The 17409-nt window shown below is 46.4% G+C and overlaps 2 protein-coding genes and 1 non-coding gene across 3 annotated transcripts in view; all 3 read left to right on the plus strand.

Moving 5' to 3' along the window:
* The window catches only part of SHQ1 (SHQ1, H/ACA ribonucleoprotein assembly factor), an 88772-nt gene extending 83539 nt beyond the window's left edge, over positions 1-5233 (plus strand). The window contains 2 exon segments of the mRNA XM_068557637.1: positions 3976-4476; positions 4478-5233. Coding sequence (XP_068413738.1) covers positions 3976-4476; positions 4478-4520 — 544 coding nt within the window. The 3' untranslated portion in view covers positions 4521-5233.
* LOC137774348 (U6 spliceosomal RNA) lies at positions 2326-2432 on the plus strand. The gene has a single exon (XR_011075870.1). It is a non-coding gene; the product is annotated as a U6 spliceosomal RNA (small nuclear RNA).
* Positions 5234-10781: 5548 nt separating the features above from the next.
* LOC137773689 (large ribosomal subunit protein uL11-like) lies at positions 10782-11196 on the plus strand. The gene has a single exon (XM_068558555.1). It carries the CDS (start codon positions 10815-10817, stop codon positions 11154-11156), a length of 342 nt encoding a protein of 113 aa, XP_068414656.1. The 5' UTR covers positions 10782-10814; the 3' UTR covers positions 11157-11196.
* The last annotated feature ends 6213 nt before the right edge of the window (positions 11197-17409 follow it).

Raw genomic sequence — 17409 nt, forward strand, 5'->3', positions numbered from 1 at the left:
ACATGCTGCGGAGCAACTAAGCCCGTGCGCCACAACTACTGAAACCCGGGTGCCTAGAGCCCGTGCTCCGCAACAAGAGAAGCCACCGCAATGAGAAGCCCGCGCACCGCAATGAAGAGTAGCCCCTGCTCGCCGCAACTAGAGAAAGCCCGCGCGCAGCAACGAAGACCCAACACAGCCAAAAATAAAATGAATAAATAAATTTATTTAAAAAAAAAAAAAAGAAAGATGAATCAGGGTGGCAAGGAATAAAAAAAAGAAACATATAATCCATTTTTTACACACATTATATAAATGGGTCATTTTAAACATAATATAGTGCTAAAAGTGAGAAGCAAACTTTTCTCTGAAGAATAAAAAGTCATCTCAGCTGGTAAGAGGCACGAGTTTCTGTTTGGGTCCTGTGCCTCATCCTTGCCACTTTCCTGCCTGTTAGAGTTGACACTTTTTAGTCCCAGCATTGTGAGGGATGCTTTCTGAAAAGAGCCAAGATGACAGGTAGGGAGCTTTGAAATTCCAAATTTATGCAGTTATAAGTGACAGATGTAATATTTTTATAGTAGACAATAACAAAAATACAAATAATTTTAACTTGAGTAGATATATCTACTGTATTCACGAATATCCGCAAAAGTAATTCACATTTTTTCCCCTGGGATTCTACAACCTCTGTAGGTAAAGCTTAGATGTATACTCCATTTAAGATTGCTGAGCTAAAGGAACCAGTCATAGTTTCTCTGGAGAATTCTGGGCCTTAGGCAAGTCAGAACTTGCTCCTTTGAGGTGTTGAGTGGTATCACGTTGGGAAGGAATCAAGAATGTGGGCTTAAGAAGGGAAGCTTTTCAGAGCCTGGGAATTCCTGGGAGGCCCTGTGGTGGAGAAGAGAGAGTGCGGGAGCTCAGAGGCCTGGGCTTCCCGTCCTGACTGCCCCTCGTCAGCGGGGTGAACTTCAGCTGGTCTCTTAACCTCTCCAAGCTTCTGTTTCACCATCTGTCACGTGGGGATAGAAATGAAGCTGATTCATAGGGTTGTCGTTAGGAGCAAGTGCAGTGAGACGTTTGTGGAACGTCGTCCTTCATATAGTGTCAGAGGTGTTTATCATGGCTCTTAAACATGTGAGGCGTGTGGTTACTGAAGTGTAAAGGCTTTTATTTCAGATTTTTATTTTGCATGTGATGATTTAATGCGAGGCATTGTCTTCTTTCCCGAGTTCATGGCTCTTTAGCTCTTAAAGCTGTGTGTCATTACGCAGAGAGGGAGGACCTTTTTCAGTGAGAAAGATGGCAGTGAACTAGTCCTTAGGCTGGCAAGGCCTCGCAGTAAGGAAGTTTTAAACTGGTCCACTGGCTCTGACCAGATCCGTGGCCACTGGTAGCCAAGGTTTCAAGATATATGGTGGACATCGTCTACAGCTGTCTTGGACATGGATGTAGATTATATTGCAATCATCTTATTTCATAACTGTGTTTTTAAAGATGTCTCAAACCCACCAGAGTTCACTCAGAGTTATAGCCCTTTGGGAATCATTCACCAACTCTAGTGGATCTCATCCAGGTTTTCCTCTCTACCCCGGACCATCTTTCCTTTTCTAAGCTCTGGCAATTCCAGCACCGAGACACAGGGTTTTCCTCATTTAAGAGAAAGTTGTGCATCCATGACGGCCATTGTCCTTGTCCTACCCTCCCTTGGACACTGACTGCAGTGGAAGCTTCGGGTCCTGGTTACACTTGTGGAGGGCCGGGGGCGGGGCGCGGAAGCTCGTTGTTTTGTTAAGTATTTTGAGACAAAGGGGTCTCAGGTACATCCAGGCACTTAGATGAAAGTCCCCAAGTCCCCGTCTATCACTTTAGCTCTATTGAAATGAAGCCTCATTTCCCCAGTATTATGGGATGGACTTCGCTTTGACGAATGACTTTATCCTGTGAACTCACCTCATCCAGTTTGTCTCAAGCCACTCATTTAATCTTTGGAGCTAGGGAAACCCAGAAGACATGTCACTCATTGCCACTTTTTTTCACTTGTCACACCAGATTTTCCTCTATGGAACAGCAAAGATATCGTTTTTGGAGAACTGCAGTATGCTTTACACGTTGCTTCAGAAACAGAACTACTAAAATGAATCCAAGTTCATGAAAAAATTTATCTGTTCAGTATAATATAATGTTATAAATGTGGCAAAAATATCCTCTAAAACAGCATGAGATGGTTTTCTGCTAAAAATAAAAAGCACTCCATGTCGCTCTCTGATACTGCTTTTTTTTTTCTTTTTTAGTGAAAAAATTTGAATAGGTACTCCATTCACATAGGTTTAAAAATGAACAATAGTGCTTGGTTCAGCAGCACAGATACTAAAATTGGAACAATACAGAGAAGATTAGCATGGCCCCTGTGCAAGGATGACACGCAAATTTGTGAAGTGTTCCATATTTTTATATTGTGTGATATTGCTTATATGTGGAATCTAAAAAAAGGGTACAAATGAACTTATTTACAAAACAGAAATAGAGTCACAGATGTAGAAAACAAAGTTACGGTTAACAAGGGGGAAGCGGGGGGAGGGATAAATTGGGAGATTGGGATTGACATATACACACTACCATATATAAAACAGGTAACTAATAAGGACCTACCGTATAGCACAGGGAACTCTACTCAATACTCTCTAACGACCTATATGGGAAAGGAATCTAAAAAAGAGTGGATATATGTATAACTGATTCACTGTGCTGTACAGCAGAAACTAACACAGCATTGTAAATCAACTATACTGTAATGAAAATTTTAAAAATAAAAAATAAAAACCAATATGCGGTGACAAGTCTCCCTCTCACCATCATCTTCCATCTTTCCAGCTCCTGCAATGCCCCCCTCCACATAAATATTAGTGTTTTCTGTAGCTCTCCAGAGTTCATGGATAAGTGTACAAGCAAATAAAATACGTTTTTATTTCTTTCCTTTGTTGTGTGTGTTTAACATAGAAGGCAGCATATACATATGGCAGGCCTTTTGTTGTTAAACAATATATCTGGGTTAGCCCCTGGAGAGCCTCATCCGTTACATAGCTGTAGACTTTTCCCTCGTGTGGATATGCCATAGCCATATGCCACGTTGATGGACATTTGGGTGTTTCTTATTTTGGAGTATTAGAAACAATGCCACAGTAAATAGTACCTTGGGCCTGCGTCGTGTAGCCTACGTGTTTAATTTCCAGATGCGGGTTTGCTTGCGTCAAGGGTATGTACGTTTTCAGTTTTGAAAGGTATTGCCGGGTTCTCCTTCATCAGGACTGTAGCTGTTAACTCTCTCACCAGCAGTGTATGAAAGCGCCTTTCCTCCACAGCCTTGCTGGCAGTGTTACCAAATGTTTGGATTTTTGCCAATCTGATAAATGAGAAATATATCTCAGCACGACTTTAATTTGTATTTCTCTTATTTGACTGAAGTTGTTGAACATCTTTTCATATATTTAAGAGCCATTTGTATTTCTTTGTATGAGAATTGTCTGCTTGTGTCTTTTGCCCATTTTCCTGATGGATTATTATTTGCATTTTTAAGAACTCTGTTAGAGGAACTAGGCCTTGTTTTGTGATATGAATTGCAAATATTTTTCTCAATTTTGCATTAGCCTTTTGACTTTTCCTGTAATTTTTTTTTTCTTTTTGCCCTACAGAACTTGTTGATTTTTATTAGTTGAATTTATCAATCTTTGCCTTTCTTTTGTGGCTTCTGGATTTTGAGTCCTAGTTAGAAAGGCCTTCCTCATTCTAGGCTCATGAGGGAAATCTACTGCGTTTCCTTGTAATACTTGGTTCCTTTTTTCCATTCGTATCATTGATCTGTTTGGGGATTCATCCTGTGTGCCATATGAAGTATGGGTCCAACTTTATTTTGTTATCTCTTTAAGCTGTGGACCCCGTTATCCCCAGACCAGTTAATGAACAGTCCTAACATTTCTTCTTAAAATGGTCTTCAAGGTCCAGAAAGTTGGCAGCTCTTGCGGAAGCCTTAAAGAAGGCATCCCCGAGCAAGGCCCAGCTGGGGTTGGAACTGCAGGAACTGGAAGCAGCGGCACTCTTGGTCCAGGAGGAAGAAGCTGCATCGAAAGCAGGAGCCCGATGCACTTCCGGGCAGCAGACGCCTTCCTCCAGCTCTGAGACAAGCGATTCGGAGGAATCAGAGAGCAGCACGTCATCTGAGACCGAGGACTCAGCCTCGGAACACGAGGAGCCCAGAGGTGGTGAATCGGAGGCAGGGCCTTCCTGGCTCGGTCCCTTTGTTGAGGAAAGCAGCACGGCCCTGCTTCCTGACCACGGTGGGATGTGCAGAAGCGTGGTCCTCCCAGGATCTGATGATGGTCAGGGACAGCCGCTCGCCTCTCCCCGGGCTCCTGGGGCATCTGAGCCTCTAATCCAGGAGCTTGGAGAACAACTGGAGACTTTGGTTCAGATTTCTGAGCCCAAGGGCTCTGCTGCTGGAGAGCGTGCTGAAGAGAGACAGCCGGCAGACACCCAAGAATTGACTCTGAGCGGTCTCATTCATTATTGAGAATTACGTCAGATCTGGTTTTGTTGACCGAATGAGAATTCTTCATTTTCACTTTGTACTTTTCCTTAGTGTATACAACATTGTTTGTCAGTGAGCTAATGTTGACACCAGTCGGTTTTCTTGTTGCACCTTTAAAAATAAAGTTCTAAAGTTTTTCTTAAAGCAAAGTGTAATTAATATTTGGAGATGAGAATAATAGTTCTGCCAGAATCTCTAGAAGGTAGAGCCCTAAAATATTTCGAATAGCTTTACAGAGATACGCAGGACATACAGTAAGCCGCAAACATCTTAAGCAGATAGTGTGATAAGTGTTGACAGATACATACACCAAATAAAACCAGTACTGCAGTTGAGATGCTGTACTTACCCCCCATCTCCAAGTGTCCTGCTGCCCCTTCGTCACCCCTCTCCCGCCCCCGCCTCTGCACGCCACCCACCCCCATTCCCCAGGCAAGCCTCCGTCTGCTCCGTCACTGTACGTTAGTTTGCATTTCCTAGAATTTAATATAAATTGAATCGTATAACATGTACTCTTCTTTGTCAGGCTTATTTCATTCAGTATAATTATTTTGAGATACGTTGATGTAGCATGTATCGAGGTTTTGGGGTGTTTTTTTTTCCCATATCTGAGTAGTATTTCATTAAATGGACATTTGGGTTGTTTCCAGCTTTCAGCTGTTCCAAATAAAGCTGTTATGAACATTTGTGTGCAAGTCTTTGTGTGGACATATGCTCTTATTTCTCTTAGGTAAATATCTAGGAGTGGAATGACAGAGCCGTATGGTAGGTGTATGTTTAACAGTTGAAGAAACCGCCAAACTGTTTTCCAAAGTGGCTGTACCGTTTAGCACGCCCACCAGCAGCCTGTGAGAGCTCCGCTTCTTCCTCATTCTTGTCATCACTTGGTGTGGTCCATTTTTAACATTTTTACCATTTTAATAGGTGTGAAGTGGTATCTCCTGGTTTTATTTTGCGTTTTTAAGACTTGTTACGTTGAGCGTCTTTTCACATGCGTGTTTGTCATCCACATATCTTTGGTGAAGTGTCTGTTCAGATCTCTTGCCAATTTTTTTAAGCTGGGTTGCTTTTCTTATTTTTGAGTGTGGAGGGTTCTTTATAAATTCTAGATACAAATCCCCAGGGGAGTCATCCTTGCATGCCTGATAATCTTTGATTGGATAAACATTGTGAATTTTACCTCGTTGGGTACTGGATATGTCTTCTTATAAATATTCTTTAGCTTTGTTTTGGGATGCAGTTAAGTTACTTGGAAATAGTTTGATCCTTGTGGGTCTTGCTTTTGTAATTTGTTAGGCAGGTCTGGAACAGTGCCCCGTCTAGGACAAACTATTTCCCCGTCCTAAGGAACGATTTTCCCACGCCCCAGGGATTATGAGTGTTCGTCCGGCTGATGGAAGTAGACACCTGTGTGAGTGCTGAGCACTGGTCCCTCTAATCCTTTCATGTGCTTCTTGCCTGGTCTCATATATAGGCTGTCCTCTGAGTCCTCGACCCTCTCCAGGTATCTGGGGTTCTCTGCAGCTCTCCCCTCTCCCGTACTCTGTCTTGCAGACTCAGGCTGCCTTGGACTCCCCAAGCCCCCAGCTCTGTCTCCTGAACTCCGGAGTCCATTGGGTTCTGCCTGGGTCGCCCCTCCCTGTGCAGCCTAGACATTCTTCCAGGGCAGTAGGCGAGGCCCTCGTACTGCTCCTGGGGTTTGTTTTCCATCCCTCGGGATCGCTGTCTTTCATTGCCTGATGTCCAGTGTCTTGAAAACCATGGTTTCATGTATTATTTCTGTTTTTCTTGTTTGGTTATGTCAGGAGGGAAAATTGATCTGGTCCCTATTACTCCATCTTGATTGGAAACGTAAGCCTCCATTAATAATTTAAATGTGAATTTTCCCACTTGAGTGTAAGCTCCTAGGGAGTGATGTCTGTGTCGTGTCTTGTTACCACTGAATCATCAGTGCCCGTATTCTCAGAGCTCCATAAATATTTGTTGAATGAATGAACAAATGAAATAAACCAATTTGCTTTAGGGAGGAAATGAAATGAAATCTGATATGTATTAATCTCAGTAGCATTTTTATTTCAGGAAAGGGTATGATCCCTTTTACTCTGGGTCTGTATAGGTTGCAAGTATTTGTATTTCCACTATAAATTCCAGTTTGTATTAACAGGATAGTTGGGGTGACTGTGCTATTTGACACACATGTTAACTCCTGAACACTGTAACAGCTTTTTTAGAATGTGTTCAAGACTTTTCTCAGGCTCCCCAGAGACCTTCAAAATCCCTGTGACCATTGAGAATGCATTTCTCCTCAGTAGCACATGACCTGAGGCCAGTTTGAAAATGCATTATCTGTTATTCCCCTCATTTACTTCTACTGACGTCAAGTTGAGCAAATCCACTCTTGTCTAAAAGTTTAAAGCCGTGGAAATTTCTCCTTCCATCACCTTCTGTCCTTACTTAGGAATCTAAACAGGATCTACTTTGGTGAGAATTGTCTTGGGTAGAAAAATCTGTTCCTCTCTTCCTCAAAGGATGGGCAAACATGATCCTTCCCGGACATCCTCAAAGCAGAGGAACTCGCTGAACGACTCTCATGAGCTTTAAAAACAATGTGAGTGAGCGCCTTAATTTTAGAGTCCGTGTCTGCCGCGTTACTTTTACCCTTTCTTTGTTCGCATAGGGTTAAAGCTTTGTAATATCACATTACCCTGTCTTTGTTTAAGATGAGTTAAGAACACTATACCTTGTCTGTAACCCAAAACACATCCAAAAGTGCTGCCTTTAATATTTTTTTTAACTAGATGACCTGCCAGGCAACTCGAGGGATTTCCTATAACCATATGCATTTCCCAAGAACCCTGGGTGATGGAAGAAAAAATAAAAAGTTAGGGAAAGCACAGGGAGGAGACCTCAGCAGCTGCCTAGCTGCAGCTCAGTGGCAAGAACCAGGGCCTTGGGGCTGAGGAGACAAGGCATTGAGACCCAGAGCCATAGTTCGGAGGTATGCCAACCTCTGAACCTCTCCCTTCCTCTTGGAAATGGGAATACAACGACTTTTTTTGCTTCTCTTACAGGATGATGAGACTGCATGTCCAAAACACTTTATCAACTGGAAAGTATTAAACCAGCATAAGAGTTTATTATTATTGTCACACTTCCCAGAGCTGCACGGGGCTCTTTTCAGCTACCTGACAACAGGTTGCTGGGGGAGCCAGCCCTTGGAAAATGAGAGCCCTGTCAATCGCTTCCGAGGCGTGCTCGTGGTAAAAGTCTACACAGTTCAGCAGATTAGACAGAAATATTAATTACATCAGTGAATCACAGCACTGCCTCATCTTCTGGGAGGGCATTATCATTGACCTGTTTTCTATGTTCTGTCTCTTCTCCCATTATCCTTGAAGAACGACACGGGGCCTCGCTGTGGGCATGATCGGTTTTAGGTGCCAGGGACTACACTGATATCATCTTTCACTGGCACGGGATTAATTTACAAATGACACAGGGCTACTCCTACCACATTCTAAATTGGTTGAACAGCTGGGGGGTGGTTTTCACACCTGCTAGTGAAAAATCCATTTGAGTTGCATGGATCAAATTCTATTACCAAGAATTGGGCATAGGAGAGAAAGGATCAAGTTTTCTCAGCCATAAGACTTTATAAAATTCTTCTAAATCAGAGGGAACTCCTGGATATCTATTCTGTTATAAGAAGATTTTTATTTTCTATCTTGTAACTAGAAATTGACCCATATAGTCAATGGTGACAAAAGATACGTCTAAAAGAAATGGAAATGAATGAAAGACAATATAGGAAGGAAACTCTAGGCAGCTTTAGAGTTGCCGCTGTATTAAAAATATACCAACTCTTCAGAATATATTAATTATAAAATCTTGGAAGATGCAGACATCCTCTTGTATAAAATGATCTGTCATGTAATGTCATTGCATGTCTGATAGAGTGAAGTTAAAGCTTCAAAAACACAAATCTCTGTGACTGTTTGGTCAGGCGTCTCCATGAAAGCAAATCGAAGATTGCAAATCTTTCCTTAACATCGTTCCATCTAGATCCCGATGGATGGAGTTTTTGTTCGTGATCGGCTGCTCCGTTTCCCGCCCATTTTCTAAGTGTGTTATATATAGTTTCAATCCATACCAAATGAAGGAAGCATTGATTAGACTTGATTTAAGGCAGCAAGTGATAAATGCAGCTGGAAATTGATTCATGCCTCTCCAGTGACTGGGGCTCAGCCATCCACAGTTGACACAACTCTTGTCTCAAGGCTGGAGAAAACAAACAGGGAAACACATGTCAAACAGATAAATGACTCGGCTGTTTTGAACTCTCTGCAGAGGCCATTTGTTTCCTAGATAAGGAAGACTGCTCTCCAAAGTCATGAAAAGATAAGCTGGACGAAAAGGATGAATGTGGGAGCAGATGCCTTAGCACTTGGAAAAAAAACAGACCGAAAGGATGTACCTCCCAGAAGAATCTTGCTACGTGGATCCGCTTTCCTTTCCCCCCAGAAAATGCTGAAAGCAGTGATTTGGCCACGCGAGCCTCCGTCCTAGCTGGGACCACGTGCTGAAGGCTCTGCCTCTGGTATTTTAGGTATTCCAACTGGTAGGCCATTGTCTCTTAAGCTCTTTCCAGAGGGACATTCCCCACCCCTTGCTGAGGTGAGTGTTCAGGGGAAGGAGGAGCTGAGCGACTGGAGAACCCTGCCTATAGTCCATCTAGCCTGAAGCTCCAGCAGCTTGACCACCAGCCCAGAGACCCCCGGAAAACAGGAGCCCTGCTGCAACCCAGGGCCTCCCGTGGAGCCTCACCTACAGCACAGAGTTCCGTATTTACTGTCTTTGTTTCCGTACATGCTGCGTTCTCCCACCTCCACCTGTTTGCTCATGCACTGCTTTCTCTTCTCCCTGGGAGTTTGCCCAGATTGCCCCGTGCAAATGCCACCTCCTCCAGGAGGTCACCCTTCATTCTCCCTGGCTGGAAATAATTTCCCTCCTCTGAACTCCCACTGAATCAGGGCCAGGTCCTGCTGGAAGAGCCTGGAATCCAAGGAAAGCCAAAGGGATTGGAGCAGGGAAGAGAGATTCCTACCAGGCTATCCCCTAGGGCAGTGGGTTCCAGAGTTCGGTATTCAGACTTCTGTAAAATTAAAATTAGAAACAAGAAAATGAGGGTGGGGGGTAGGGAGGAGTACAAGGCTGCCAGTGTTTAATTTTGTTCATAGATGTATACAGGCCGTATTCTACTGAAACCATGCTTCCATACAAACGTGTTATCATCAGAAATGTAAAAGGACCTTTCAGAATAATAGTCCTCTAAATCCAACACACTTAGCTACAAGAAAAACTCTCACCTGAGAATCACAGTTAACTGTTTGGCATCTGTAGTTCCAGTCTTTTTTCTGTGTATTTGTATACAGATATATACCCACATTAAAAACAAATTAGAATCATGCACTACATAAATTGTAAATCCATTTTTCTCTCTTAACAAGAGGTCATGAATATTTTCATAAGTCATTGAATAACCTCCAAAAATAAGGCTTTTCCAAGCCGCGTTGATGTAGTCTTATTGAAATAGAAGAGACTACTCTCAAATGTAAATTGTATTAATCAGAATTTTCCTGCTGTGTAGTGTATTTGCCAAGCATGGGCACCTAGATTCTCTAGGTACTTCCTTGGCAACTTTTCCTCAGTTGCATTACTGCAGCCTGGTGTATTTTATAGAAAGAATACCCTTGAATTAGAGAAGAGACAGGATTTTCATAACATCCGTCACTGTGGAGCCACTGCATGGTACCAAGCTCTGTGCTAGGTTTGTCTTGTCCTAAGCATGTCAAGCAGGGCCTGTCTCCACATGGGGGGCCTGTCTCCACAGGGCCTGTCTCCAATGGGGGCAGCTCTGGGTATGTTGAGACCAGGTAGCTCTGTTCTTAGCTGACTGGATCGGGCTTGAACTTGACCCAAGGTGGGATCTGCTAGTCCGGAATGCTTTATGAAAACCAGGGATTCTTGATTTTGGCAACACCCTTGGATCATCTGAGAAACTTTAGAGAAATACTGATACCCAGTCTTCTCTGAAGACAGTGGAATCAGAATCTCTGGGGATGTCTAAACAGGCAAAAAGTGGAATAATAAGATTCCTGTTCGATTTCGGCTTTCGGCTCAGAGGAGGTCAAGGTGCGACTTTCTTCGGTCCTCCCAAATCCGGGTTCATCTGACACCAGCCGCCTCCACCATGCCGTCTAAGTTCCACCCCAACGAGATCAAAGTCGTGTACCTGAGGTGCACTGGTAGGGAAGTCAGTGGGACATCTGCCCTGGCCCCCAAGATCGGCCCCCTGGGTCTATCTCCAAAAAACACTGGTGATGACATCACCAAGGCAACTGGTGATTGGAAGGCTCTGAGGATTACAGTGAAACTGACCATTCAGAACAGACAGGCCCAGACTGAGGTGGTACCTTCTGCTTCTGCCCTGATCATCAAAGGCATCAAGGAACCACCAAGAGACAGAAAGAAGCAGAAAAACATTAAGCACAGTGGAAACATCACTTTTGATGAGATTGTCAGCATTGCCTGACAGATGCTGCATCGGTCTTTAGCTAGAGAACTCTCTGGAACCATTAAAAAGATCCTGGGGACTGCCCAGTCTCTGGGCTGCAATGTTGATGACTGTCACCCTCATGACATCATAGATGAAATCAACAGTGGTGTGGTGGAATGCCCAGCTGGTTAAGAACTGCGAAGAAAAATAATAAATTGTATTTGACAAAAAAAAAAAAAGATTCATGCTCTCAGAAATCTGCACTGGGAAATGCAGAGGGCATCAGGCCCTTGGCAGCAGATGTTGAGGGTGAGAGATGCATTGAAGGGGATCTGGAGTTGGTCTTGCAAACTCAGAAAGGAAGGCAAAGAAATATGAGTTTAGAAGGATCTATGCAGTGGAGAAAAGATACAGCAGAGAGGGTTGAAGACACCAGCTGGTCATGGAAAAGAGAGTGGCTGGGTGGAGAAGGATGCAGACACATGAAGCTGTTAAGAGGACCCAAAAGCAGCCTTGGATCCCTACACCACCCTTTCACCAATTCCAGTTCCATTAGGCTTGACTGTATGCCTGTGCTTACTCTTCGAGATCAGAGAGCATCAGTTTCCCTTATTGCTGGTCAAATCAGGGGTCTTTCTTAAAGTAACAGGAAACCTGAGACAGCTGCTTCAAACTGTTAAGAGGGTTTATTAGTTCATGATGAAAGTCCGGTGATAGCATAGATTTCAGGAGAGGCTTAACCCAGCTGCTACCTTTGTGACCAAAGCCTTGTTTCTTGTGGTTTGTCTGCTCTACCATCCTCAATGTTGACTTCATCCCAGTTTGGACACCTCTCACATCCCAAGGCGGCTGCCAGGAGCCCCTGCAGCTACCTACTTTCTTCTTAACATCCATCCAAAAAAGAGGGTATTTGTGTTCCAGCATCTGCAGCACGTGTCTTCAGGTTCACTCTGATTGGATCAGTTTAGGGACACAATCATTCACGGTTGGCCAATGAAATGTGCTGGCTGGCTTTTTCTCGGTCAGGTGGCCAGCCCTGGAGCAGGACAGGCAGAGGAGTGTCAGCTCAGCTCACAGCCCAGGGAAAACCTGCTGGGGAGTGTGGCGAGCCGACAGCTACAGGCCGCCACAGCTTCACTTCCTGATCCAGCACAGCGCTCATGCGGGGGCCACATGTTCCCCAAGCTGTTCCCAGCTGCTAGTGCTGGGCCATTGCTACCCAGTGTGGGACTCCCCTTCACAGCTCTGAGACTTTCTCAGGCTGAGGACCCTGTGGGGCTCTCCACCAGATCTTCCTTGCCTCCTTTCTTTCACATATATCAGTCCTCTTTCTGCTTGAGGCCCTCTCCTACTCCTGTTTCCTCTCCTCTTTATCCTTCACAGAGGATGCACTTGTAATTCTCTCTTGGCTTCTGCTTCCCACAGGACCCCCTTGACATACTCTGGTTTTCCAAGTGAACCTCTAATTTCACAAAGGAGCTCAGCTCAAACGTACTGAGTCCCACAGTGCCTGAGGGGCAGAGACCATCCCCATTGCTTTACAGAAGAGGAGACCAGGGTTCCAGGCTGAGTAGATTGCCTGATGTCACCCAGGCAGCAAGGGGCAAGCCTTGGATTCCAAGTCGGATCTTCACCTCTCTGCAGCCTGGGCTCTTTACAACCTTAGATGCTGTCCTCGAGGAGCCTGGTGAGGTGGCCTGAGTCACTAGAGGTCACCCGGCTCCTCGTGGGAGGAGAGGCTGAGTCCCAGCATGTGTCCACTCCAGAGGGCTTTTCTTGACTCCTTCACACCTGGGGGACGAGGGCTGTCGGTGGAGATCGTCACTGTCTGTCTACCGCGCAGGCTGCGGGACCCACTGACCCGCGGAGCTTGGGGACTTGACAGGTGAGCCGTCAACATGCCTGTCATCCTTTGCGCATAACTCATCCTGGCACGGTGTTTTAAAAGGAAAAGTCAGACGTCGCTGAAGAGGGCCGGGAATTCAAAGCGCGGCAGCAGGCGGGCGGTCCGCCACCCGGGATGCGCTCGCTTAGCCCCTGCTCCCTCCGGGCTGGGCGCGGGTGTGAGGGCCGCGCAGCAATGAGGACGCCTGTCCTCCGCGACGCGAGCCCCACCCCCTCTAATCCGCCGCATTGTCCACTGAAGTGTCTAATTATGTGTCTTACAACCGCAGAACTCCCCCCAGAGCAACGGGGCCCTTCTGGCAGAATGAAGAGGATGATCGCTCCATCTGTTCCTCCGCCGCCGTCGGGAGGCGGGCGAGGGGTGTGCGGGCGGTGCTGCGCGACTGCGCGTGCGTGAGGGCGGGGGCGGGGCAGGAGGGCGGTGGAGCGCAGGTGCCCGGAGAAAGGGGATCCCAGCGGCAGGTGCAGATGCCAAGCTCGCCGCGGCTGAGTATATGCTTAATTACAGTCGACGAAGGGGGCTGTTTTAGTTAAGAATTATAGGAGGCAGGTTCAGATGGAGCTCTGAGCCGAGCTCGAGAAGGTAGGAGGCTGGGAGCTGCCGGGGAGGGCAGACATCTGCGTCTTTAATTGGGGGTGGGCGCGCTCAGAATTTCCTGATACGTAAAAATAATCACCTGGAACACCGGGAGGCTGTAATAGAGAAGTCAGAGCGCCCGCTCCCACCCCCAAAGCCGACTACATTGTTTGGCCTGAAGCAGATCCTTAAATCACAAGCGTATTTCATTCCCCTCCCAATAACGTTATTTCTCTGTGTGTGGAGACCTGGCTCGAGGGGCCCGCGGAAGTACCACCTGGAGCGGAAGGCACAGAGGGGGCGATCAGAAGTAGGCTCTCTTTGGAACCAAACGCCAATATGAGCTTTACCGTTTTCAAAGTGTTTTCTTCTCCGTTGCCTGGTTTTCAACAGGGGTGGGCCCATTTCAAAGCGACGAAGCGGAGAGGCGCTCAGGCTTTCCCGGGGGAGGACACCGCGCAGCGGGACCCGAGGACTCAGTGGGAGTCAAGGAACACTGCGGAAGAAAGGATACGCGGGAGTGGGTTAAGGAGACGGAGGGTGGGGTGGGAAGAGCGTGTCCCAGGTGGAGGGATGTGATGGGTGAGGGAACCAGATTGCTTGGATGGCTGGGACAGAGAGGGGGGCGAGTTAGCCACCCCAGCGGATTGGAAAAGCAACCCATAGAAATTACATGCCTCTGTGGGCCCAGACTTGGGGGCGGGGGGAGGAGGGAGAGAGAGAGAAAGAAAGACAACCCCGTACACACAATAAGTGAAAAGCAATTGAATATTATAGTCCCTGATGAATTTCATCGTAAGGCGCAGCAAATATTGTAAATCTCTTGTTCTCTATCACTCTTTTATCATAGTCTCTGCCCGCCCCCAAACGAAGAGTCACCTTTCCCCTCCAAACCTCCCTGACTCTCTCTTTCACTCTCTGCCCCTACAGTTACCTTCCTTTCTTCCTCCTTCCCCCTCTGTGGCTGTGATTTTGATCCTAGAGCACCCTCTTCCCTTCAATATAAGTTCTGCTCACTTATGGCTCCTTCCCCCTTGGACGGTTTAGGGCAGGAGTCCACAAACCAGACCTCGCTCGGGCCAAATGCATCCCATCACCTATTTCTGTACGACCCATAAACTGAGAATTTAAAAAATATATATATGTTTTTAAATGATTGAAAAGAACTTGTAGAAATTTTTTCTCTTGTCATATGTTACATCTCGTTGTATGTTTCCCTGTGTAATAGCCTTGAATTTGCCTCTTGGCCTGCAAAGCCTAGACTATTTTACCATTTGGCCCTTTTCAGAAAAAGTTTGCTGACCCCTGGTTTAGGAGAATTGGGATATGGGTACTTATGCAGTAGCATTTTGGGGGCCTGGCCCGGGGCTTCTGGGATTTTCCAGGCCCTCCTAGGGGGAGGGTCTGAGAGAGGCTGGGGTGAGAGGGGTGAGGCTTCTGTGTGCCAGTCTGGGAGGGCAATTAAGGGGAAGGGGATGGAGGCTGCTTTAAAAAAAAAACCCATTGGTATTTGTCACAGGGGCCAGCCAGGGTCATACTTGTTTTCCTAGGATGGGGAGTGACTTAGAACTACCTGATCATTCCTGAGATTAGGAATGGTGGAGTTCTGCTTCAGGATCGTCTTTCCAAAAGCTGTGGCCCTCTTGTAATCCTTTCTGGAGTCCTTCTCCCATCTTCTTTTCTGAACATTTTTAAAAGCTTGTCATACGAAGCATCTTCCCATAATCACCTGAGCTCCTGGGCGATAGTAGACATGTCTTTTGGTCTGTCTGGCATCCTCCCGGGGAAACCATTCCTGTCCCACTCTATAATAATGGTGCTCTGTCCCTGACTGTCTGAAGGGCTGACACTACACTCTGGTCCCACCACAGGGGTGGACCCATGGCAGTAAAGCAAATTACAATAAAATGAGGTATATCTGTACTAAGCATGGAGCCCCTGACACTTACTGAATTGTGAGAGGAGCCACCCAGGTGGGCACCGTGCCTGGCACTGCCCCTTCACAGCCATTCTGGGCAGTGTTCATTGCAGTCATCACGGCCAGCACAGGTCTGTCTTTAGGATGGAGTGGTCAGATACACATCTAACAGTTTCGAATTTCTCTTAGTTATGTCCTAAAGCTGTGACAGTCAGAGTCAAAAGGTCGCAGTGTATTGAACACCTGCTGTATTCATAATGTGCCCCAGCACATGTTCTTCTATAGGCCTGACAGTATGCTTTTACTTTTAGTATAAAAGTCTCTCTGACTTAGTTTTTATTCTTTTATTAGGGGTGATTTGCTAGGTGTAATTTATAACTTTCTCCCTATATGAGATTGTTCATATCAAATATGAAAATACTACTACTAATATTAGTGACAGCTCACACTTACTGAACACTTACCCAGTGCCAGGCTCTGGGCAAAGGGCTTTACTGGCCTGATCTCCTCTAATCCTTACTACAACTCAGGGATATGGGTGCCATTAGTCCCATTTTACAGACGACAAAGCCAAGTCTCTTGCCCAAGCGCACAAAGATATTAAATATTGGCATTAGCAACTAAACTTGGTTTTACTTTAAAAGAAGACTAATAATATGGGCTAGAGAAATGGGGAGCTTTCATGAAGGACACCCATCACGTGCTTTGAAGACAGGTCAGGATTTACTGCCCATTAGCTCTATGACCTTGAGCATCTTACCAAACTTCCTTGGGCCTCGATTTCTTCACCTCTAGAGTAGGGGTGATAATTTCATCTTGAGGGAGAGAATCAAATGAGAAACATAAAGTTCCCGGCACATCGTTAGGGCCACAGTTGGAGCTCCATCCCTTTTACTTTTTCTTCCACCAGAGGAGACTGGATCATACTGGTTTCCAGAGAGTCCATGCAGTGGAATTTAAGCTCCCTGAGAAGCTGGTTTTTGGTCATTTTGTTTATGCCATATCTCCTGCAGCAGAACGGTGCCTGGCACATCACAGGCACTCCATACGTGTTTGTTGAATTGAGTTCTCTCTTTCTGTGAGTCTGCAGTTCTGTCACATGTGACTAACAGTGGCTTCCCAAGGGCTGGTTGGGACCAGGGGGCGGAGGGGGATCCAGGAGCAAAGCTTTGCATGGAGGAGGGGAAAGATCCACCCTCAGCTCACTCAACAGCCCTCCAGGAGCCAGATCTAGTGGCCTGCAGTGTTGTTAAGAACTCAGCCCTGGCCGCCCTGCCTGGGAGAGCAGCTTGGGAGTCAGTTGCCGGAGATGCCTGATGCGTGTCCTGAAGCAGTCAGTGGATGCAGCTCCAGCCGCGCCTCTTTCTTCCTTCTCCCAGGCTTGTCCGGGCCTCTGTTTGCGAGACCTCACCCATCTGCACCGCGGCCGGGCTCAGAAAGAGTCCTTCTTCCACGCCAAGTATCAGCAGGGCTCTCAGGGTGTGAATTATTCATCGACAAGCCCAGCACCCATCTGTCTCCAGTCAGTGCTGCTGGCACCTCTCCGCACCCAGAGCTGCCCAGGGCATCCCCGTGGTTTCCTCGGAGGGAAGACGAGCCCCTGAGCCTTTTGCCTTAATCGGAGAGATGATGGGGCGAACAAGAGGCTCTAAAGTGTGCATTTGAAATCAATTTGCTCCTTGAAGCGGCATGAAAACGAAAGGCTGAGGGAGGCCCACTGTGAGGGGATTGCCCCGGTGCCACGTCGGCTCAGGCTCCGCTGATGACCTGTGGCTAACAGCCTTCTCACACCTTTGCTCCGAAGAGGTTGGCAGAGGCCGGGCGGGGGTCGGGGGTACGCGGCTTTCTAGTCTCAGAGGTTTCACAGGGCACAGCCTCTGAGAATCAGG

This window comes from Eschrichtius robustus, chromosome 12, assembly GCF_028021215.1.
Source record: "Eschrichtius robustus isolate mEscRob2 chromosome 12, mEscRob2.pri, whole genome shotgun sequence".
NCBI classification, from domain to species: Eukaryota; Metazoa; Chordata; class Mammalia; order Artiodactyla; family Eschrichtiidae; genus Eschrichtius; species Eschrichtius robustus.